This window comes from Brachyhypopomus gauderio, chromosome 8, assembly GCF_052324685.1.
Source record: "Brachyhypopomus gauderio isolate BG-103 chromosome 8, BGAUD_0.2, whole genome shotgun sequence".
Taxonomy (NCBI): Eukaryota; Metazoa; Chordata; class Actinopteri; order Gymnotiformes; family Hypopomidae; genus Brachyhypopomus; species Brachyhypopomus gauderio.
The window spans coordinates 14,998,095-15,021,916 of NC_135218.1; the positions used below are offsets into that span (position 1 = coordinate 14,998,095).

Consider the following 23,822-nt stretch of genomic DNA (forward strand, 5'->3'; position numbering starts at 1 on the left):
ACATTGCGTGTGTTATTTTTTAAGTAACATAAACCAGTTCACTTTTTATACCCTGGTACAGTGACCTTTCATGTGGCAATTTGCCATTTAACTTTGTTAATATATTGTAGCTGGTCCCTCTTAATGCTGAGAGTAAAGCAGTAGTTATTTAACTAAATAAAGCATGCCATTGTATCTTTGCCTACATGTTAGGAACTTGATTTTTACTTTATTGCATAATAGATGGAATACCATTGATAAAATCTCCTATTTCCCCTCGGGGATCAATAAAGTATTCTGATTCTCATTTTGATATTTTGCCCAGATTATAAAAATGATTACAAAAAGATTACAACGTTGCAGAGATCACAACATACCTCAATAAAGTAAATAGCCCTTTTTAAATTCCAATGTGTTTTTGCTCGTTTAAATTCCTGCACTGTTTTGAAATATACTTTAAATCCACTATTTTTCTTTCTGGAACTTTCCTTCTTTTCCTTCTGGAATTTTTTTTACCATAGTTGTAGTAAATTGACAAACCTTTTTTGTTGTTGTTTTATCCTAAAAGCATGGGTTTTACACCAGGATCATTCCTTCACAACTGTTGTATTATTATGTATGCAATAAACGTGCAGATATAGAGATTTGTATGTATAATAACTTTAGTTTGGTCTCTGTAATCGTTCTTTTGTATTCCTTCACCTGATGCAAAATCAATTGCTTGGGGTATATTTGGTTTAAATAACTATAAGTTTAAATAAAATTGAAATTAATTTCGAATGTGTTAATATGTCCATTCCTTCCATGTCCTCGGCGTGTTGTGTCGCTGTATCACTGTTGCACTGGCAGCTATCAAATTACAAACTCGTCCTCGCTCTGGGCTGACTGAAGTGAGACATCATTGGCCAATGCGAATATTACGTCAAATGAGGGTACATTTTGATTGGCAGATGTCGTCATGTCATCCAATCACGCCATAGAGGTGGTACAATGTACAAACAAGATAGCGAAATTCAGTTATAATTCACTTGTGTAACGTGACGTTATGAATTGGGTTAGCGGGGACAGATAGAATGGGGAAAGTTGTATTGGTGACCGGTGCTAACAGGTAAAGACCGGCGTCTCTTTAACTTCTCTCTGAATATACCGTGCTGATTTAATTCATGTAAAGGCTTTCGAGAAACTGCATAACAGGTTAATCTCACGAAACAGCCTAACTTTTATCTTGTTGCTAGTAGTCAAATATACAATTGTAATATACATACATACAGAGATTTACGTTACGCAGTGTTAATTACCCATTTTCATATGGCGAAAGAAATCTAAAAATGTAACCAGCGTATTGCTGATTATGATGAGCGACCCCGATATTGTGTAATTGTGTATCTCACAGAGAGCTTAACGTTTTAAATTTTAAAACATTTTTTGCCATTTAATAAAAAGCAAGTTTGGAAAGAAAAAAACTAAGAAAGGAAAGGGCTTTGGGCCGTATGTGTTTTAAAATTGGCATACAGTATCCCAGATCAGGCTCATATCCATACCATTATTAATACAGTGTGTGTGTGTGTGTGTGTGTGTGTGCGCGCGCGTCCGTGGGTGTGTGTGCGTGTGTGTGTGTGCATGTGTGTGTGCATGTGTGTGTGCGTGTGTGTGTGTGTGTGTGTGTGTGTGTGTGTGTGTGTGTATGTGTGTGTGTAGTGGCATCGGCCTTGCCCTCTGTGAGCGCCTCCTGAGCCATGACGCTCTGCTGCAGTTGTGCTTGGCCTGCAGGAACATGGCGAGGGCTGAAGCAGCCAGGCATGCCTTGCTGACCTCTCACCCCCAGGCACACGTGTCCCTCATCCAGCTGGATGTTGGTTGTGTGCGCTCAGTCCTCAGAGCGGCCCAGGAGATCAGGCACAGGTAAAGATGATCCACGTTGTGCCATTTCCACACTGTACCTATCAACATTTGTTTTGTGTTAGCAATGTATATCATGGTGATCTTGAATGTATATTGAGATATTCTGACAAAAGATAATGGTAAAGTGAAATTTTATCATTTGGGCACCTCCCTGCTATTTGAAGTCTTAAATCAATTCCTTCAGATACAACAGGCTGGACTATCTCTTCCTCAATGCTGGAATCATGCCTAATCCACAGCTGGATCCCAAAGCTTTGTATAAAGGCTTGTTTTCTGGGTACAGGTCATATATATTTTTTCTGCATATGTATAAGTTCTATGTGATGTGTAGTACTGTATCATATAGGCCTACAGCTGTTGCTCATAGTCATAACCCTATTCTCTATGCATATCTATACCATCATAAACTATTGCATTTCTAATTGCTAATGTAGTGCTGACTTATGATTATGATTTGGCCACAGTCGTGCAATCCACATGTTTTCGACGGGGGAGGGTCTCCTGACTCAAAAAGACACACTCACCTCTGATGGTCTACAAGAAGTGTTTGCTACTAATCTCTTTGGCCACTTCCTACTGGTAAGCCGTTATCTGGGCAAGCTATTTAAATTCACCGCTTTAAATATCAATTCCAGGTCAAATTGTTCTTTACATCTATTTTATTGTATATCTGAAAACAATGTTTGAATGTTATGTGATATGTGCCAGGAAAATTTTGCACGACTAATCCATGTACTCATGTAAATTCAAAAGAACATTACACTGAAATGCACAGTGTCTCCTGATAGGCTACCTTATTAGTTAATAATGTGTAACAAGGTTTAGCATATTTCTAACTCTTCAGATGGCAGCTAACCTTTGAGCGCTCCTGGTGAATGCCTTAAAACATTAATTATGATGCTCACCTGGGACCTTTGCTCATCAAATTAAAAAACTCTAAATGGGACAGTGGTACAGGTAATGCTTCACCCCTTGGCTCTTTGTGCAGGGAAAGCTGAGGTGGGCATTAAAGTTGCAGTAGTGTCGTCTTGCAGGACCAAGGGATTCGTTTTCTGCTGGTGTAGCAGCAGAGCACAAGGACCATGATGGTTCACGTTTCTGCCTATGCATTCTGCTGCCCTGTTGAAGTTCTCTGAAGGAGCTGAAGGAGGCCTGCATTTCTGTGTGAGGTGCCTCTCCACTGTGGCCATGAATCAAGCCCCTAGGGGGGTCTTCGGTCCCCTTTTTCGTAGGTGCGGGAGTTAGAGCCCTTGCTGTGCAGGCCAGGCTGCAGCTCTCAAGTGATCTGGACGTCCTCCAACAATGCCCGCCGATCAGCCTTCCGCCTGGACGACATGCAGCACAAGGGAGGTGTTGAACCCTACAGCTCCTCTAAGTACGCCTCCGACCTTCTGAGTCTAGCCCTGAACCGCCGCTACAACAACCAGGTAAGAGCAGCTCAGTGAGCCCGTGAAGGGCAGTGTTGATGACGTGCATGTAACATATGATGAGCACACGTTAAGCATTCCCAAAGTTGCTACTCTGTCCTCCAGGGTCTGTACTCGTCAGTGATCTGCCCTGGACTGGTGATGACTAACCTCACATACGGCATCCTACCCTCTTTCTTTTGGACCCTTATCTTGCCTTTAATGTGGCTTGTGAGTTTTCAGTGCGTGTGTGTACGTGTGTGTGTGTGTGTGTGTGTGTGTGTGTCTATATATAGTCTATATATATATATAGTATATAATATTTATATACATACATATGTTTATACATTATATTTAATGATTATCTTTCAAAAAAATTGTGTTTTCTTCTTTTACTTTCTGATCAGATCAGAATATTCACCAACACTTTCACCCTCACACCATACAATGGAGCTGAGGCTTTGGTATGTGCAACCTTTCAGTAGGCCTAGCTTAATTTTGTTTCACATTTGTAATGCAAAAATAGGGATGAAGGTGGATGTAATTGTACAATATCTTATATTTCTATGAATTAGGTCTAATCTAATTCTATCTGAATCTAAATGTTATGTTCTTAATCCATAGGTGAAAGTACTTACTCTATCCTCAGTTTGATATCTGAAGTTCAGTCTCTGCATCAAGGTCATTACTTTTTTTATTCCAGTTTTGGCTGTTCATGCAGAAACCTGAGTCACTGGATCCAATGGTGAAATACCACAGTTTAACCTCTGGGCTGGGGAACAATTACACCCAGCCTCGCAAGGTCAGCACTGACAGCCACGATGTATCAACTTCACGCTTGCAGCACCTCAGCTTATTTCTATACATTTCAAATCAGTTGAGATATGATATACATGTAACCATTCAATTTTAATAGCTTATCATGAGGAAAATAATGACTGACATACTGGGCAGATCCTCTCAGTGTGATATTTTATTGCTATTCATTAGGCTCCATTTGCCAATGTGAAGGATGCTAATATATACAGGTTCAACTTGAATTTTGTTTTTGCCCCTGTTTGCAGATGGATATTGATGACAACGTGTCATCAGCCCTCTATGAGAAATTAATAGAGCTGGAATGTACTGTGCGGAAGAAACTGAAAGATGTGGACCTTGAACATTCAGCAGAAATCACTCAAACAGAGGGGTGACCCTAGAAAACACCTCTAACTAACCATTTTAAAAGTGGGCTCATACAAAGGCTCATACAGAAATTAATTTACACTGGTAATTTTATATGGTTTCGTAGTAAAAAGCATCAAGCTATTTGGGGTCTGAGATGTAATATGCATGTGGTACCAGGTTTTGTGTCTTGTACATAGTGAAAATGGTTGTTCAAAACTTTGAAATCTTAGATACATCCTATCACAGATGTCCCTACCTCCATATGTACTTGTTATTTACATCCCAACAATTATGGCATTATAGTATTCAATGATTGTGCACACATTTACAATTGTAAATTTACATTTAAACAATTATTTAAACATTCCATCTATAAAATTATTTTACTCAATGTTTTCACAATTGCTTCAAATGTTTTTGGTGTACATTAAATACCTATTTGACTGTAATTGTCAAGCATTTAATATGATTCACATCATATTCAGTGGTTCTTGTACCAGCATGTTCTTTCTGTAATGCACAAGCACTAATGTAAAGAAAAAGGGTCAAAATGAGATGGTCCTAAGAGATGGACTTACTACTCTTACATTCGTTTCTAAGTATAGGCTAATAGCACAGTATAGTAGGAAGCATTATACTGGAGGCAAACGAGATCCACTTATCAGCTCTTGGGTTGATTAACGTTTTTCAGGCAAAACCAGGTTGATCGATGAAAATCGAAGTTAAGGTCACCTGAATAATATAATAGAAAGGTCTAATTATTTACACATTTACAATATACAGCGTACAGAAACATGTAATACCAGTGCTCTGTATTGCTTAAGATATAAAAAGTGATTGAGCATGACTCTTACCTTACAGACCTTTCCTAGATTACTTAAAATTCACAAATTGCTGCAGCGTAAAAAGTCAAAGAATTGCCTCTCTCGGTTCATCCAGGTCATAAAACGAATTTATGTAACATCTGTAAAGCGACTCATCCGGTAACATTTGGTCATCAAAAGTTTGCGCATACGTGAAGTTATTTGCGTGTGCTATCCAGTCTCGAGTCAGCCGCATCTCTCCAGGGGTTATCAATAAATGATCCATCGACACATCGCTGCTCCTCAAAATGTCATTTTCACATCCTGATGTTATTTCGTCCTCTATTCCACTAAGTTTAGGATTGCAGAATGCCCACACCATGCCACAGAAGTAAACAAAAAACGCTGACATCACCAAGAACATCAGAGCATAGGATTCAATCATTGCTTCTGTAACGACATTCGACATTCTGGAAATGTAGCAAATCCGGTTTTTGCAAAAGTGCCTTTTTGTTTAAATTGCAAACCGACGTTAAGAACAATTGGGGGACGACTGTAAAAACGTGCTTGGCTCAGAGATCTCTGTGCTGCACAAGGGTATGAGCTGACGTGCTTATCTGAAGTAGCTCTGATAGGCTATGATAAGTTCAAATATATGTACCAAAAACATCATTGACAGAATGTTCCACGTTATGTTCGTGTGTCTTTCACAAGAACATTAACCTGCACACCACTGCACTTCCTTTTTATTTTCCGTTTGAAATATTTTTGAAATCCACTTGTAAGATGAAAGACACATGACATAAAGAAACTGTTCATAGCAAATAATTAAAGATTCTAGCTTATATAAGAGAATGTGTTCCTTAACATCTGGCAATCAGAGGACCGTAGAAATGTTTCACTCAAGAAGTTAATATAAAATGCCTAAACAGTTAACTAAGCATGCATAAACTTGAACTTGGTTTATTATCTACACACATTTATACTGTATTTAACACCTACATGTTTGAAGAGAGCTTAGAATAAAGAAGAATGGTTGCGATGACTTCATTCAATAGATCCTTTCAGTTTATCAAAGAAATGCAAACTTTTTTTTTGAACAATGGAAATACACAGTACACAAGTATTTTACGGTGCCAATCAAGATGACTACATGTCCCATGAGTCTCTTCGGGTGAGGTCCCGGATGTTTATCACGCCGGAAGAGAAGCGAAATTCTTTTCCAGCCATCTTGTGGCCGCGAGAACTTCGCACCGAGCCTCGTAGAATCGGAGGAAAATCCTGCTGAAGGGGCGCCATCATGCCCGGACATCTGCAAGAAGGTTTCGGCTGCGTCGTAACCAATCGGTTCGACCAGCTATTTGATGATGAAGAAGATCCGTTTGAGCTATTAAAGCTGGCAGAAACCAAGAAGAAGGACCCGGCCGCCCCTGGTGCCGCCAAGACCGCCGCTCAAGCTGCAAAGCAGTCCAAAAAGGAGTCCCAGAAAGACAGAAAAATTCCTCTTCCCGACAAAAAGGAAGAGACACAGGCGCCAGTTCCCCTCAAGAAGGAGGGTGAGTTCTTGTTTGACTTGGCTTCTGGTACTATATTTCATCAGCTTCTTCTCAAAAGCCTGCAAGCTGCGAGTTTAAACGCCCCGGTCCCTCACCATGAGGTCCCGCACCTCTGTGTTCCTAACGTGACCACACGAAACACGGGTTGCACCTGTGCGTCCGTCGCCTATGTGGACCGCACCACGTTTTTTTCTGACGGTGCACGTTTTTCTGGACCTGTTGCACCTCCCGTCCTGGAGTATCTACCGCGAACAAGGCTGAAGGCCCTTTTTTTTTTTAACCATGTTGTCAAGCTGGCCCCAAGTAACACCTTTCAGGTCCCACTGGGTGCGGTGGACCGCGGGGCCGGGCTGCTGGGCCGGAGGGGTTCGCCGTGTCCACTCGGACACACACACACTCGTGTGGTTTGGACGGCCGTGTTGGACCAGCGTGGCTGGGACCTCGTGTGTCCTGCGCGTCAGGACAAAAGCCCGTGTCGGCGGCGTCGCGGCTACTTTCGCGTCTAAACCGCCGCGTTAGCAGAATTAAGGCGAGTTGTCGGTCAGTTATCGGACCTCGCGGATAAACGGAGTAACGGACAGACCGACCGTCAATTACGACGACAACAAAATACATAACGCCTCGCTAGCTAGCCGCGTTAGCTAACCGGAGGAGTTAGCGGTAGCTGAGCTAGCGGGTTTCTCATCTTCCCCGTTTCGAGTGGCGTATGTCTGGAGATGTGCTGTTTTGGATTTGTTTTTGTAATTATGTGATTTTAGTCAGGATATGTGGCCCGTGTTTAGTTTCTGATGAAGATGCCGCCAAAACGACCAACCGCCACCACAGAGATAACGCTCCAGCCTCGGCCAAGTCGCCTCAACTTTTAAACCTACATCACGTTAGTCGAGCTTCGTGAGTTCGTTTAAACGGCGTTGAGGTTATGATCCTCCACTAAATAACGTCCCTAGACTTCTCTTCTGAGCTTTTCAAGTGGCGGTAATAATAATTTTTTTACTTCAGATTTGGTCAGGCGAGGCAGGGCTGAACAGGTGCACGCGCAAACGTGCTGTCAGCTGCCAGCGCGCGAGCTTTCATGCTGGTGTCTATTTTGGTAGGTGGAGGCATGGGGATCAGCCAGTCTTTAGAAGTGGTTGGTTTCCAGGTTTTAGTGAGCACTGTGCTATTGCTTTGGTTATTGTGTTTCGATTTGCACAGTTTGCAGATCTAAACTTTTAATTTGTCGTTTGATAATTTTGAGCAGTGCTTCTCTTAATTAAAAAAAAAGCTCTTGATTTTGGTTAAATATGTGATTTTTTTTTTTTGCTGTTGTTTCAGGCATGAGGAGAATGGGCCGCCGGCCCGAGCAGCAGGGTCAGCAGAACCAGCAAGGTCAGCAGAACCAGCAAAACCAGCAGGGCTCCCAACAGCCGTCGCAGCAGCAGCAGCATGGGGGGCAGGGCGAAGGTCGGCCTCAGGGAGAGAGACGGCCTGACAGGAGGCCACCACGCGAGCGGCGGCCAGACAAACCTGCCGAAGACAAGCCAGCTGAAGGCGGAGAGTTCTCAGTGGAAAAGTGAGGGATGCAGAACACCATTAATTTTTTTTATTCATACTGTAAATGCTTTTCAGGCAATCAAGGAAGCCACACACTTTTTAGATGCAAATCTGTATTTATTTATTAGTAAATTAGTAACAAAGAATGACCATGTGCAATGGTTAATTAATGTGGAGATCACAAAACGCAGTACGATGGCGTAGTGGTCTTCAAGTCTTTGGAAACATTGAAATTTGACAAGTGAAATTGAGCCTTTTCATTTTTTCAAGGTGATTTGTGGTGGCTATTGGACTTTCCTTCCAGGAAATTACCCCAGATTGCTTAGATGAAAAACCTTTTATCATGTAAATGATGTAACGCTTTTATCATGTTGACTGGCTAATGTTGATTACTTTCATTTTCTCTCTCTCTCTCAAACTGCACTGTAGAGAAAGTTTTTATGGCATATTTTTATTGCTTAATGAATTTAAGGTGTCTCTAGCAAGTGAAATGGCTCATTACTCTGTTGATGTGAGCTGGCTAGCACAGAATTGGCACTTAAGTTTTTTATAGACAGTGCTAGAGATGTAACCTCCCCAGCCATGTTCCAAGTAATATATACTTCATAGATTCTGCAGTTTAACCCCTCTCCCCTCTCTGTGGGAATAACCACAAATCTGGTAGGACTGTAAAACAATCTGAACGTTCTTTTTAACGGAGTCTAACTTGACCCCTCCAGGTCAGGCGGGGAGAGGCCATTCCGGGGCCGTGGAGGTGGCCGGGGTGGCCGCGGAGGTCGTGGCAGAGGCATCGGCCGCAGCGACGGATTTGATTCACGTGGCAAGCGTGAGTTTGACAGGCACAGTGGCAGCGATCGATCGTAAGTGATTCCAGGGCCGCCTTGCTCTCTGACACGTGCAGCCGTGCTCTAGCAGAGTCTGGTGCAGCATTAGGTGGGTCTCGTCATCTCAAAGCTAAGTGGGAGTTTTTGTTTCAGCAGCCTGAAAGCTGAGGAAAAGCGAGGAGGGAGTGGATCTCACAACTGGGGCACCGTCAAGGATGAACTGAGGTCAGTGCAGCAGCATGCTCACACACACACCCACGCCCATTAGTCATCAACCTGTAAAACACGTTAAGCCCTTCATTGTATGAGGACAGATCTTTGAATCTGTCCTCTTGTGCACTGATGGCAGAAGCTTCCGTTAGCTTGATATTTCAGAACACGTGAGTGTAAAATGTCAGTTTATGAAAATTCATTTAATTGACTAAATTCTTCTCCTCTTAAAGCGAGCTTGACCAGTCAAACGTAACGGAGGAAGGAGAGGAACACCCGCCCGCTGACTCGGAGAACAAGTGTGTATATGTTGTATTTGGTTGATCTAAATGGATTCGGAGTCTATGACTATCATTGCCATACCCTCAAGTTTCTTGTAAAATCTTTTAAAGGGAGGTTAAAGCTTGGTGCTGGTCATGTCTGTTCCTGAATCGGGCGTGGCTATTAATGAGCTGCTTCTTTGCTTGTGTGAAGCACTTTGAATTGCCTTTTGATCCAGGGTATAAATTACACCAGAGATGTGGTTGCTCTAAAGCCTCTTGATGTTGGACTATGTAGTAGGTGATTAAGTTGTGGGCCGCACACCTTGACCTGCTGGTTTTGGTTCTGCGTCAGGGAAAACGAGGCTGAGGAGGGGAAAGAGGAAAGCCCGAAGGAGATGACTCTGGACGAGTGGAAAGCTCAGCAGGACAAGGACCGAGCTAAGGTGGACTTCAACATTCGCAAGGCCAACGAGGGTGCTGACTGGAAGAAAGGCTACGTGCTGCACAAGTCCAAGGCCAAGGAGGCGAGTGCTCAAATGTGTCATGTGAGATTTTTTTCTTCTTTGTGCTGCCGCCGTTTCTTCATCGCCACATTAGAGCAAAACCCTGGTGGCAAATAACTGAAAGAATCAAAAGATTGATTAATGTCTGAATCTGGTTTGGTCTGGGCAGATGGAAAGCCTTAGATGGCATGTAGCAGACCCTCTTATCCAAAGCATCTTACAGAAGTGCTTTATCTTTTTTTCTTTCTTTTTTTTTTTTTTGCCTTAATCTGACTAATCTAATCATGACTGATTCCTAGTGCTTCTCTGTAAAAGCTATACAGGAAAAGACTGCTGTTGAATTGAAGTAGCTGCTAAATGCATATCCTCCTGCAGGCACGCACACCCACGATCATCTGCTTCTGGTGGCCTTCTGTCCTTTTATTGGACAAGGCAGGCCTTCTGGACGCAGAGCTCAGGGCTGCGCTGAATTAGAAAAATGAGGCTGTGTTTTCCGACGCTCTGTTCTATAGACTGCTGCTGATGGCGATGACCCTGCCGGCGACCATCACTTCCGCAAGCCAGCCAATGACATCACATCCCAGCTGGAGATTAACTTTGGGGACCTGGGCCGTCCTGGACGCGGCCGCGGCGGTGCCCGGGGCGGACGAGGGGGCCGTGGTGGTGGTGGTGGTGGTGGTGGTGGTAGTGGTGGCAGCAGCAGTGGTGGTGGTGGTGGTCCCGCTGTCACCCGGCCGCCCCGTGAACGTAGGTCTGATAAGGTAAGCGCTTTGTCTTTTTGTCAGTCAGACACACACACTGGCTGTTGCTCTACACATCTGCATGAATGAGAACTACAGTGCTGTATGTTCACCAGGGGCAAAATCTCCAAATGCACAGTACTTTCTGGTTTCTGATAATGATAAAAAAAAAAAAATCTTTAATCGATCGGTCTTAGCCAGTCCATACAAAATGTTGCATTGTTCATTACTTTGACTTTGTTAGGGGTTATTGTAATCGCTGAATAACTAAACCTGTCATGACTGCCAGTATCATTACTTTATAGTTATATACCTAATAACACATTTGTTCTGCATTGATTAACCAGGGATGTTGATAGCTGTGTCAAGGGACTTAACATTTTTGTATAAGTGTAGACCAAAAGCGTTTGTCGACAGCACCCCTTGTGGAGTGCCTGTAGTGTGCTATACGTGGCAGTGACTTCACTTTTCTCTTCCCCCCCGTCTTAGGCAAGTGGAGCTTCTGCCCCTGATGTGGATGACCCAGAGGCCTTCCCGGCCCTGGCCTAAGCCACCCAGAGCCTGGCTGTGGTCAGCCTTCCGCTGAGCCCTCCCGCCAGAGTCGCACGCTACGAGGCTTGCATGGTAGTGGATCCTTCAGCAGATGAAATGATGGAAGACTGTCATCCATCCCATTCACCCCTGAGGACTGAATTTTACTTGTTTTAGAAAAAAGGAAGAAAATCTTACAAAAAAAAAAGGAAAGGACTTCTTGCTACTTGGAAGCAAATTATTGGTAGAGGTTTTGTATTCAAATGTAAGAGCAGGGATGTTTTCATACAGTATTTTTTTCAGAGGTTATTGCATTCTCCATGAATACTTTTTGTACTGCTGCTTGAAAATATGCGTTTCCAAATATAGGTGTGGAGAGTGTCAGGTAGCTTGTGGTGACCCATGGTTTGCTTTCTATGCATTACACTTGTAAGAAACATCTGTGTTATCCACAAGCGTATCTGTAAGTTGCGTCAATTTGAGGATTTTGTTTTGAAAATGTTACTGCATTGAAGATCTGGATTTGTTGAAGGCGTTAATCCTTTTGGCCTTTAACAGTTTCAATCTGCAGTCTTAAAATGAAGCAACATTTGTAGCTGATGCCAAAATCTTACAACCTTCAGCATAGTTCAGGATGATCCTTTGAGAAGCATTTTCAAATATCCCAAATGTGACTCTTAATCCTTGTAAAATTTAGATCAATTTATTGACATCATTGACTTGGGATGCATTCAGGATGGTAATGTACACATCAAAGCCTTTAGGTTAAAATAAATAATCTAGTTTGTTTTGCACTCCTGTGTACCAGTACAAGGATGAATTATTTAGCTTTTTATGACTGCAGTCCTGTTTTAAATTTACATTTCACTTCTGCCTTGGTGCTTGTCTACAGCTGCACTGCTCCGTAGATGTTCTGAAAGAAATGCCAGTTGTTCAGTGTGGAATGACTGAGTGCTGTGAAAATGTGTGAATTCTAACCCTGCTATTATTCAGACCTCTGTCCATAATTAAAAAGATGGTCTATTCATATCAAGTTGTTGTGTGGACTTCTGACACTTTAAATTTGGATATAGGAACTTGTACCGATCTGAAGTTGGGTTCACTGTGCCAGTTTGAACTGGTAGGTTAAACTGTTACATGGCAGTTTAAAAAATGTAAAACTGAATTTCCAAATTTGCAGCAAGGATCTTTGCAGATCTTTGTTGATACGAACATGGCAATGATACATGATCCACTTATGAGCCATTTTATTATAATTTCTTCTGCAGCTGGAATCCATATGCCATGTGTTCCCTTGTACAATTTGTTACTCCTCCTCTAGCTGTTTCAACAGCCTGTTTTTGGATGGGTTTGCCATGACATCCAATAGCATGTAATCGGTAATGCTGTCTTGGGAAGGGGCCCCAACCTTGGCAGGGGCCTTGTGTGTGAGTTGTGTTCTGGCTGAATGCTCTACAAATGAGTGAGCTGCAGTAGTGTGGCTTATGAGGTGGTATCGTTTGGAGCAGTTTTATTCAACTGACCATTTATGAACATTGACAGTTTAGTTACCGTTTCATGAAACAGCAAGCACATGTGTTCTGGAAATTTCTTAAGCTCTTTTCACTTCAATAGTGACACTACCAATGAAAGTGATGTCTGATTTCACAAAAAAATCTATGGAAATTAAGTACAAAATCCTTAACAAATATGTACAATATCTACAGAAAAATAAATAAGGTGTCTTTCTAAGCCTGATAAAATGACACGTTAAAGCTCTGAAAAATTGTAAGAGGTCTTCACCACAGATTACATTGGTGTAATAATGTTTTTTTGTGTTGATTATACTGTAATCTTTATAGTCTCATTCCCCTAATGATGTAATTGCTTACTGAACAGGTTTGTATTGACATGTTCTGTTAGTGTTAGAGTTGAATAACAAAAGGTCTAAAGCATAAAGTCTATAGTTGCCCAAACTGGTCCCCTTGATATACCATTTTTGTTCCTGTAAAGGCTGTTCAGTTCAGGAGTGATTGTAAGCGGGTCATATTACCACAGTAAAAAATTTCCTGCCCTCAGAGGGTCATGTACAGTCTAAGAAATCACTGCAGTCAATTTTCACTGCATCAAGTCTCAATTTTCCTCCGAAGGAGATCAGAGGCTCCAGGAAGGGGCTTTGGGGGCAGGGAAAAAAGCCCATGGCTTCCACTTCTTCATCGTTGTCATCATCTTCACTCATCACCTCATGAGTGGAAATGTAGTCCACAGTAATATCTGTGCTCCGGGTGGTGTTTGAGAAGCTGGACTCCTGGGAATAGCTTTTGAGGTAGGAGCTGATGATGTTGGACTGATGTGGTGCCGGTGAGGCACAAAGTTCCTGCTCCTGAAGGTTGAGGTCTCCAGTGGCTGGGAGAGTCTCACCTTGGAGCAGCTTTTCCTGAGGAACCTCTTGTACCTCAATAGTATCTGGCTCCTCTTCACTCACGCTGGAGTCACTGAGGTGCAACTGCAGTTTATTTTCACCCTGTGTAGAGAATCAGTGTTGAAGTTCTAGGCCAGACTCAATATCTTTACACTGACATGAAACCAATCAAACTTATTGTATTAATACACTTTCTGGCTACCATGTTCTAATTTCTTTTGACCTTGGACCTGGCCTGCCTGCCACCACAACCAGAGGTGATCAAGATTTAGCCCTGCTGGAACAAGATGTGCTAGGAATAGAATCTGCTCTGATCACCTTTATTCAATTAATAAAAGATGTTGGGTATAAAGAACGGTTTATTAGGTAATTTACATTTATATCTCAATGCTGTTTGATGAGGTTATGTAGTAGCTAGAATGACTGTGGATAGGCTACCTTCCTGTAATTGTAATAAAACATTGAGAATGGACCTGTAAAGTGATCTTAACGTCATGGGGTGGAGAGTGATTGTACTGTTCAGCCGTACCTTCTCACTCGCACATTCCTTTGCCCATTTGCTGTTTGCAGGATCAGGGACAATACTGGGCATTAGGCAGTGACAGCAGCGTGATAATCTGCAACACGACACAACAGCGCAGTGCTTAGAGGGCTGTCCAAACATGAGGGTTGGGCGGGCGGTTTGGTCTTCTTGTCTACTCACCTTCGGTGCACTGAGGAGAACTGACAGGCACACAGCAAAATCAGGCACGTCAGGAAGAAGGCGAATCCGACAGACAGGACCAGGAACAGAGATGCCTCAGCTGAAAGATGGGAACATGGACGCTTCTTTAAAATCAGCGCCAGATGACCAACACAATGAAGCAGATTGTGGAACGTTTAATAGCAAAATGTGCATTTTTGAGTAGATATGAGGTTTTGGCCCTTAAGCCACCGTGCTAGTGGCTTTCAAACCAACAACCTACTTAAATACTGTGAGAAAAGGAGAAAAATCTTGAGCACATCAGCCTATGACATCAGCAATCACATGACAAGCTCATGTCTATAATGCAGTCAGACAAATAATGAAAATTAAATATATTTTTTCCCCCTTATTTCCCCGTTTTATAAGAATACCAGTACAATTTCTGTATTTGGCACATTACAAGTTTTTAATTGGGAGTGTAGTTTTTATCATATTTCACATACAACATTGACTGGTGGCCTTATGATTTTTTTTATTTGAATTTAATCTTTTTAAACACAAAATAATTATTAAAAAATCCAGTGCAGCATAACCTACCAGGCTAATCATCCTTATCTAGGCAATGTTTCAGTACGGTGAAGATAGGTCACTTTTGTTTACAGACTAGTGAACAAATGTTATAAATAGACCTCTAGATTTCACTGATAACATAGTCAAAAGAACGACTTGTCTTTTCTTCCTGCTGTTCAAAATGTGACAGTTCCCAGTACGCTGGGTTCTCATTACAAGTAAAGCACTGATACCAAAAACCATTATTTCAAATGTTACAAACTGGCTTTACAAAGCACTAATAAATGGAGCAATATACAAGGGCAAAGAGAAGTCTAGCAAATCCCATGAGCCCATGCATGTATGGAGAACATAATGGCTGTTGTAGAGATGTCATTGTTATCCAGCTGATTATCATGACTTCTTTGCAGCTGTATACCACTTTTGTGTAGAACTCTGTGATCACAAACAGCATTAATTTGGCATTTTTATATCTGTGGGAGGATCTACTTGTGACATACCTAGCAGGCTTTGTGAGTCTTTAGTAATGAACAGGACCTCACTGCCTTTGGGGCCTTCGCCCGCTTCCGTCCAGGCTGAGACCCAAAGCTTGTAGCGCTGTCCAGGAGTCAGGCCACTGATGGTGAAATGTGTCTGTGGGTGTAGCACACCTACAACACAGTCATCACCCACCAGATCAGAACAGCTTGAAAATGCAGACCTTTTGGCTCCAAAAATGCATCATAAATGTAGTTGTATGTAGCAAACACAGTCAGGACTGAGATCAAACATTTGCCTTATACACTCCCATTAACTGGAGGCTTGCTGTTACAAGAATAATATACTTAACAGAGAAGTCTCAAATTTGAAAAACAAAATCATTACAATGCGGATTTCTCACTGATGCTGAACTCAATCACCCAAAATCCACTCCATCAGATTATATATTATAGGATAATTGTTACGCTAGTCATGTAATGAGATCACACAGTGTTTGTTCACTCATGGCCCATCTGAAATATGACATGAGAGCTGCTTACTGTAACTTTGAATTTGTCCTTTAACATCCCCCAGGTAGATGGTGTACTTTTTCAGACAACCCCCTCTCTTCTCCACTGGCACTTCATGCCACTTCACTTGCACATTCTCACTGGTAACACTGGGAAAACAGTCCGGGCCGTGCTGTGGCACTGCGGGTTCAGAGACACGGTTCACATCACAGCAGGGTATTTATCTTGTTGACAAAACCGTACAGAGCAGATTAGCAACTCTCTTACCTGACTGCCATGTGGAGATCCCGCTGAAGACGGCTTTTCCCGCCCCCGATGAATGCAGATAAACAACTGCTCCCTTGTAGCATCTGGCAGGCTTCAAACCTACACATTCAGAGAGAAAGAGAGGGAGAGAGGGAGATAGAGTAAGAACGGAAGAGAGAAGGAGGACATATTATTAACAATATGTTTTCACATATTAAAAACAAAAACATTTTACTCCTACAGTGTCAAAATAAAATGCATAGATTTTTGCTGTTGATCATATATAGGTTAGAAACCGGGTTTAAAAGAATCCTTGAATAGGTCTGGCTCTCCTGGTACTTAAAAAATGATTTTCAAAATGCCCCACGTATCCTCGTTAAATTATTCATCCCGCTGTAATCTAACTCCCCTTCTCTCTCAAATCTAGCTGACTAAATAGAATCACCTGCAGGCGGTTGATCAGCAAGACTCCAACATGATCTGGGTCTCTAAGCTACATTACACTATTACGAGAATCTCAACAAATCCATTTTAAATTGCAAGATAAATGTAGAGATACATTTACATTTACATTACATTTACATAGTTTTTAAACTAACCAGTAATGTTGACAGTGTTCAGCTGCTGTTTCACTCTGATCCACTGAAGCTGCTGTTTACGTCCAACGGGATACCACTCCACAAGGTACTCCGTCACGGTGTTTACAGTGGCCGGCCAGGAGAGGGCGACACTGTGATTACTCACACGCACGTATGACACTTCTACCTGAAGCAGACCTGTGAAGACATAAAACATAATCAAGCTTTGAAAAATAAACAAATTAATCAGTCTTAAATGTTATTAAAGATACCAATGATGGCTAACTTTTTAAAGTGATAATTCATAGATACTCAGGCACATATACAAATATGCTTGTGCTCGTCATTGCGGTACGTTTATGTCAGGAAGTTTTAAATAAAGCATAGGCAACAGGTCTCATGTCAGTCACGTACTCATTGGCTGCAGCTGAATCACTCTGGGAGGAGACTGGCCCTTTGAGTTGATGGCAGAAATGGATACATTACAGAGAGAACATGGCACACTGTGACTTCTCTTTGGGGGTGTAATGTTAGTCCTGATGTTAACTGCCTCCCACTTGTCCACCACGCTCACACTGTAGGACAAAATGTCTCCTCTGGCTTCCGATTGGCTCAGCTCCTAAACAAACACAGAATTACTTTACAGGACTATTTTACCACTAACATGCTGGATAAAGCCAGTCTTCTCATGACATTTTCAATTTACTCTTTAAAAGCCATAGAAAATCTGTGCCATCTACAAAAACAAGGTTAAAAAGGATTCCTTTCGGTGCTTAATTTTTAAGGGGCACGATGCTTCAATAAGCTAAATGTAAATGCATTCTGAATGCATTCTATACAAGTAATATATTGCTTACGAACATTATACGAATGTTATAAAAAAAAAATTATAAAAATGTGGGCTGCATTGAATTTTATTATCTAGTTACAAGGAAAAACTAGATTACTGTAATGTTTGACTTTGTACTACAATGTCCCCCATTCTGTTTGGACTTGAATTATTTCTGCACTGCATCTGGGCATTAGACCAGTTTTGTGCACCTTAACCACACTAAATAGAGTAATATCTGAGTCTGTCAGACATGACACATGATGTTCATAAAGGTGTCATCTTTGAAAATGATATCTGTCAGTTCCATCATTTCCTCTAAGCCTTTGCTTGATTTTTCATAAACAGAAACTTCAAAGCTTTCTGGCTTTTGCTTTAACAAAGTGGTTGGAAGGATGCACATCACACAAGTCATCAGTGACTAGTGGTTTGACCTTTACAAGGTTCCAGGGTGGGGGGTATGGTCTGAAGGAACATACTGACTATAGCATACATAGCCACAGTTACTACAAACAGGGAAATGACGGTGTTGGAGACACTCATGTCTTCCAACTGTGAAAATATGATTTAAAATTTGTCTGTCCATATCAGTGTAATTACTCAAACAGGAATGACTTTTACATAAGGACAAATCTCCTGTAGTGATACTTGCCTTCCATAATACCTCTGACGATTTAATGTCTGCTTTAGTGGCCTTATCGATGTACCAAGCATCAAGCATCGATAGGGGAACTGGAAAAACAGGCTGTGTTTAAGTTCTTTGCTGTCCTTTTTGCAACATAAACCCAATGAAATGGTGAAATTGCCTCATATAGAAGAAAATGTAAAAGGGTTAATATGCACTTAACTGCTAAGAAATTACTTCACAGAAGCAAAATCATATGAATGGTTAGGCGAGTGTCAAAACAGTGTCCAACTAACAACTACCATATCTGGAGCACTTCTGAGAAAGAAAACTTATGAAATTTAATTTTACTTGTGAAATTACATTTAGATGTATTTTAGCGATCTTTGGAAATCCAGGCCAACTGGAAACCGTCATGCTGGATTACAGAGAGACCTGCATCCTGGCTACTTGTAGTTGGCTAGTTGGCCATGAACGGATAACCATGTGGCTGAATTTACGGCATCAGAACTGACTGACCAATTCCTGCTCATTTGAAGAACTATTTGTATGTAGCAAAACAATGACAAACACGTTGGTTTGAAGAAGAGAAAAATCATAATGTGGCAAAATATTGGAAACCTTGAGTCTTATCTAACATCATCATGTGCTTCAGACATCATTTCCCCTACACTCGTCTGGCCCCAATTCACTTTGTACTCTGTACTCAGAGCAGCCATGAAAACATCATGAACTCTACCTAAACAGAATGAAGTTACTACCATAGAGGTAAACATTTCCAGAGGTTTAAAATAGTATATTTCCAAAGGAAATTGAATCCCTCTGTTTCGCTAAAGCGATTAGTGCTGGTAGTCAGTTTTAATGAGTCACCTTCTTCATCAGTCTTATGCCTAGTCATGCTCCACTCACTCCACAGGCCAGTTGTGAGGTTTCGTCTCCATCTGATTTTGAAGATGTACTGGGTGTATGGACTCAATGAAGTTATGGTCCATGAACCTGTATGCTGACGGGGGGCAAACACAACTTCAATAACACAAAACAACAGTATTGAGGATAATCAAACCTCCCTTGATCCTGCTGTATATTCCCATGTGGAAATAAAAAGGTCTTTGACAGAAGTACCAAAAATGCGGAACTATTGCTTTTTTTCTCTCACTAATCACTACACTGAACTTGAACACTGAACTGAGAAACTAGACTTTGTATCCAGGTCTGGTGAATTCAGGCCTTGGCTTAGACAGGTCTTGAGATGAGACTAAAAAGGCATATGATGCTTTAAAAAAGGCAGAATACATATATCCATCTAATCATTTCCAACCGTTTAATTGATGCATTTTTTATTATATGCCTATTATATGCTTACAGACACCATCTTTTGAACTACGGGTAGGTGTGAATGTTTTCATCACAGGGTGAACTCAGTGTTTGTTCAGTTTTGAGTCTCTTAGTCACATTTCCTCTTTGCAGTGCCACAGCTACATGCTGCAACAACATTTTTACAGACACTGGTCTGCAAGTTCACTCTGTTCAATCTGGCATCAGTTTTGTTATATCTTGAACAGTATGAGATCAATGGAAATCAAGGAGTCAGTTCAGATGCTTTTTTTTACCCCCAATGGTAAAAGCAGAGGACTAATTCCGATTGGGGTGAAAATCACAATTGGTAATCTGTCAATTTATCATGCAGTCACATCACCTTCTAGCAGATAATAATGGCATTAACTTCACTTACATATGTACATGTGTAAGTACATGTACATGTACCAGTGCAACATTTTCAGATATATGAGATTACAATATCACTGTCAAAGCACACCGATTTGAAAAAAACTCACATTATTTTTGACAGTGAAAATATCAGAATTTGTCACTTCATGATGGCAAAATCCCCAGACGTTTATCTTGGCTAGTTTTGAAACAGCCTACAAGGGGTATACGTTGTAACCTAATTTAATCAGTTAGGGTTTGTGGGCAGCCAGAGTCTTCACAACTCACTGATATTCTACCCTGCATTTGGCAAAAGTCACCACAGGGTTTGGAGGGTTTGAAGAAAGATATTGAGGTAGATATAAGGTACAATTCTGTAGATCATCTCACCTATCTGATTACATACATTATAGTGGCTTGAAGTTGTGGTCTTAGCTCCAAGCGTACTTACATTGAAGAAGGTGGTGTTCTGCATCTCCAGACCTGTTCCATATTGGATCTCCACAAGCTGAATGTTTTTTGCTTTGTCTGTGTGTAGCTGGCACTGCCGTGAGGAGCACTCCACTTTTGTGATATTTGGACCCAAGGGCTTCACTGCACACAGAGAGATCACCTGAGAGATAAGTTCCATGAACTGCTTTGAGATGCTATGGTGACCTCGTTCTAGATCTACTGCACCTATGTCATTGCGTGTGAAGTTGAGGACTGATGACTTTGTTGAACCCAGACTGTTGTTGGCAGTGACCCACACAGAGAACTGGGTCTGCTTGTCCAAGATGGAAAAGGAACCTGATCTGGTTTTGCCATGGGGTGGAACACTAAGGTACCAATTAGGTGGAGTTCCTTGCACCCTGTAAAACAGTACAACTCACAATATGTAAAACTGCACAACAAGAAAGTGTGTGTGTTCTGTGTGATTATAATTAAACTTGTAGACATATACGGACATATAAGATGGTGATAAGAATAGTTACAGAGCATTTAAAAAATGCAATCTGTTTTCTCTCTTAACTAACCATAGATATGATGTGGTCCGAAAGAACATTTCCAAACCCATTGTCCAGGTGCACTTCACTTTATTAGACTCTCCTTCTTGCACACAGGTTAGGTTTTGCGGAACCTCAGGAGGATCTGAAAATGGAGGTCACAAGATTCCATACCGAATCTACTCAGACAAAGAACTCTTAGAGGTCAACATTACCAATATGCACTTTATAATGACCATATGAGTCATTCCTTTACATAGCTGTGATAATATGTCACGATAATATGTCAAAAAGATAATTGCTTAAGCAATGCGTGTACACATCTGCGCTTGCTTGGGTGTGTGAAGGCGTGCATACACCATCCTGCATGCATCACAGTTGGTGTTCACAGCCCATCCTGCCACAATACTTGTCCATTCACAGTTTTCAGGTTTCAGTTTAACACTGAGCATTTAGAGCGTCAGCATTTTTCACTAAGAAATTAACAGGCTACTTAAGAGACAGTTCTCAAATCGTACAAATATACATTACAAATGACCAAAACAGTGGTATTGTTCTAAAAATCACAGTGAATGCATTTTGAGTCCTATATTAAGTTCTATGATGGATACATACACCCAGGAGTGATGTCCATTCCGCAGGGTTCTAGATGATTACCACACTTGCAGGTGAAGGTTGTAGATTGTGTCAGATTCACAACATTTATAACTGCCACTGTTGAGTTGAAGTTGATGGCGTTATTTTTTTCCACCCCATCTTGGTAAATCGACTTCTTGCAAACCTTTTTGGAGATACAGGAGACTTGGAAGCTTGAGCCCATATGAACCTCCTTGCTCGAATGAACAATGCAGATTTGCTCTAGAAAACATTTAAGCAGAAAGCAAACAAAAACGTCACTCATTCTGGCCAAATTTTCTGTGATGGACTCTTGTGATGGAACAGTAAAAAAACTTCTGTGTACACCATAATAGCACGAATCTTTGGATATTTTACCTGCTAGTGTTCCAGGAGTCAAAAGCAATTCGAAAACGAGGAAGAACCAAATCAAGTGTTTAGTAAGCATTGCCACTTGCACCAATAGCTATACACTCCAAGGATCTTTGCACAGCCACTTCTACCGTACCGCGCGCTGAAAAGACAACATCAACAACCGTTAACTCTTGTATCAGTGTTCACGGCGACATAGTGGCTGAGGCACAGTTCTACTAAAACGCTAACCTACCATCATAACCTACCATCATAACCTACCATCATCCATACTATCGATAACGCAGGACCACTATTTGACTTACCCGCTTCATCTGAACAGTTTCCGACCCCATCCAGTATTTTCAATCAAATGTTTTTTGATTAACTGAAAATCGGGAATGTATTTTTCGATCACCTCGAAAGAAAACCCTTAAGTTTAAGTCGAGCAGATCTTTCATACACATCGTTCTGAAGCGTGTTCCCTTCCTTCTGACGCTCGGAACATGCTGTGGCGCAGCAAAGCGCACGCGCAACTCGCCCCAGGAATATTACGCGTACAGGTGACTGAATATTTCAGTTCCTTCTATTGAGATATTGCGTAGACACTTGCAAAGTCCGGTCCAAATTTCGAAGCTCGGTACTTGTTGTAAGGCGTGTTGGGTGAACTCGTTAAAGGCTCTAGAGCAGGCTTGTACACTTTTGCACTTTTGTACACGTTTAAAATGTTTTCTGCAAAGTCAGTATCGGGTGATTCCCTTATCGTTTGATTAACTGTTATGTCCCCAGGTTATAAATTCTTATTAGAAATAAGGTATCAGTAAAAAAATGTAATTCAAATAGGCCCATAACTTATTAAACTATCAGGAAAAAACGTATGCACTAAAACACTAACGTCTTAAACAAAGATATTTTGCTACATTGGCCTCGTCCCCAGACAAGATTTTGTATGGAAGCAAATCCGTCTCACTATATTTTGAAATTTAAACGCCTTTGAATTTCTAGCGCTGTAATGTTTTGCATTGAAATTATGTATTAGATTTTTTTTTATTTCTGATTTCAACCCTGGAATTTTTCAGTGACTAATTTTTACTTGTATTTCTCAGTGTTGCTGAAATTTAGATGCTAAAATTTGCTGCAGTGTTGCCAACTGCTCAGTAAGGAAAGTTGCTATTGGATGTCCTAAAACTCTAGAAGTCGCTAAATGACGTAATTGCCTAATTTGCACAATACATGTTTTTTAAATAATGTTGTGGGAAAGAAAAAAAGTGAGTAAAATCGCCCTAAATATGTTAGAACTACAAATGAACTTAGCAGGAACTGCTATTCTACGTTCAACCCTCCTCATTTATCCTGGTTTGATGTTTAGCTTGTGCACTGTGCACTGTGGATGAGGTGAGTGACTGAGACTGTGTGAGTTAAATACAGTGATTTATCATGTCACACTGAAGACGCATTTATATTTACATCCCGCTGTAAATACGGGACGGGGACAGTCAGCGGCGGCTTTGGGCATGCGCAGTTCATTTGCAGTGTGGACGTGGAGCGGTGTGGGTCTGCTCTGACTGTGAGACTGCACTGTGAGGGTTATGGGACGGGGCTCACGGCAGTACCCGCTGCTCGCTGAGGACAGTAACTGAAGAGCATGAGGGTTCATCTCAGAGTCTCCAAAAGTTTCCAATAACACCACAAAAAGTCGATAGATTTGTTGCTAGTCTCTTAAAAATATACATATAAGTCACTGTACAAAATTCAGATAACACATCCGGGACACTAAGGATGAGCAATCGCACCTGTCTCAAATCTATGATGGCCGATAGCTA

General features: G+C 41.4%; 3 protein-coding genes and 1 long non-coding RNA gene across 8 annotated transcripts; 2 read left to right on the forward strand and 2 right to left on the reverse strand.

The window, feature by feature from the left end:
* Window positions 1-952: 952 nt before the first annotated feature.
* On the forward strand, window positions 953-4,491 carry hsd17b7 (hydroxysteroid (17-beta) dehydrogenase 7). Of its 3 annotated transcripts, none has more exons than XM_077014796.1 (9): window positions 953-1,087; window positions 1,678-1,881; window positions 2,066-2,164; window positions 2,346-2,460; window positions 3,114-3,308; window positions 3,414-3,518; window positions 3,695-3,751; window positions 3,991-4,089; window positions 4,352-4,491. In XM_077014796.1, the coding sequence occupies exons 1-9, from the start codon at window positions 1,053-1,055 to the stop codon at window positions 4,478-4,480; spliced, it is 1,038 nt and encodes a 345-aa protein (XP_076870911.1). In that variant the 5' UTR covers window positions 953-1,052; the 3' UTR covers window positions 4,481-4,491. The 3 variants fall into 3 exon arrangements, with proteins under 3 accessions (XP_076870911.1, XP_076870912.1, XP_076870913.1); XM_077014797.1 differs by having other exon boundaries at window positions 2,066-2,158; XM_077014798.1 differs by having other exon boundaries at window positions 1,001-1,087; window positions 1,750-1,881.
* On the reverse strand, window positions 4,243-6,481 carry LOC143521668 (uncharacterized). Its single transcript, XR_013132806.1, has 2 exons — window positions 5,309-6,481; window positions 4,243-5,186 (listed from the first exon to the last, which is right to left on the reverse strand). It is a non-coding gene; the product is annotated as an uncharacterized LOC143521668 (long non-coding RNA).
* serbp1a (SERPINE1 mRNA binding protein 1a) lies at window positions 6,462-11,686 on the forward strand. Of its 3 annotated transcripts, none has more exons than XM_077014792.1 (8): window positions 6,462-6,813; window positions 8,128-8,365; window positions 9,066-9,206; window positions 9,324-9,395; window positions 9,614-9,679; window positions 9,996-10,188; window positions 10,659-10,907; window positions 11,376-11,686. In XM_077014792.1, the coding sequence occupies exons 1-8, from the start codon at window positions 6,558-6,560 to the stop codon at window positions 11,433-11,435; spliced, it is 1,275 nt and encodes a 424-aa protein (XP_076870907.1). In that variant the 5' UTR covers window positions 6,462-6,557; the 3' UTR covers window positions 11,436-11,686. The 3 variants fall into 3 exon arrangements, with proteins under 3 accessions (XP_076870907.1, XP_076870909.1, XP_076870908.1); XM_077014794.1 differs by having other exon boundaries at window positions 6,463-6,813; window positions 9,996-10,167; XM_077014793.1 differs by having other exon boundaries at window positions 6,463-6,813; window positions 9,327-9,395.
* Window positions 11,687-11,723: 37 nt separating this feature from the next.
* Window positions 11,724-22,515, reverse strand: il12rb2 (interleukin 12 receptor, beta 2a). Its single transcript, XM_077014791.1, has 16 exons — window positions 22,326-22,515; window positions 22,027-22,162; window positions 21,649-21,891; window positions 21,064-21,178; window positions 20,726-20,898; window positions 20,499-20,641; window positions 19,211-19,343; window positions 18,368-18,447; window positions 17,301-17,505; window positions 16,908-17,084; window positions 16,330-16,428; window positions 16,093-16,242; window positions 15,574-15,723; window positions 14,522-14,621; window positions 14,348-14,435; window positions 11,724-13,920 (listed from the first exon to the last, which is right to left on the reverse strand). Exons 2-16 carry the CDS (start codon window positions 22,094-22,096, stop codon window positions 13,480-13,482), a joined length of 2,367 nt encoding a protein of 788 aa, XP_076870906.1. The 5' UTR covers window positions 22,097-22,162; window positions 22,326-22,515; the 3' UTR covers window positions 11,724-13,479.
* Window positions 22,516-23,822: the final 1,307 nt, after the last annotated feature.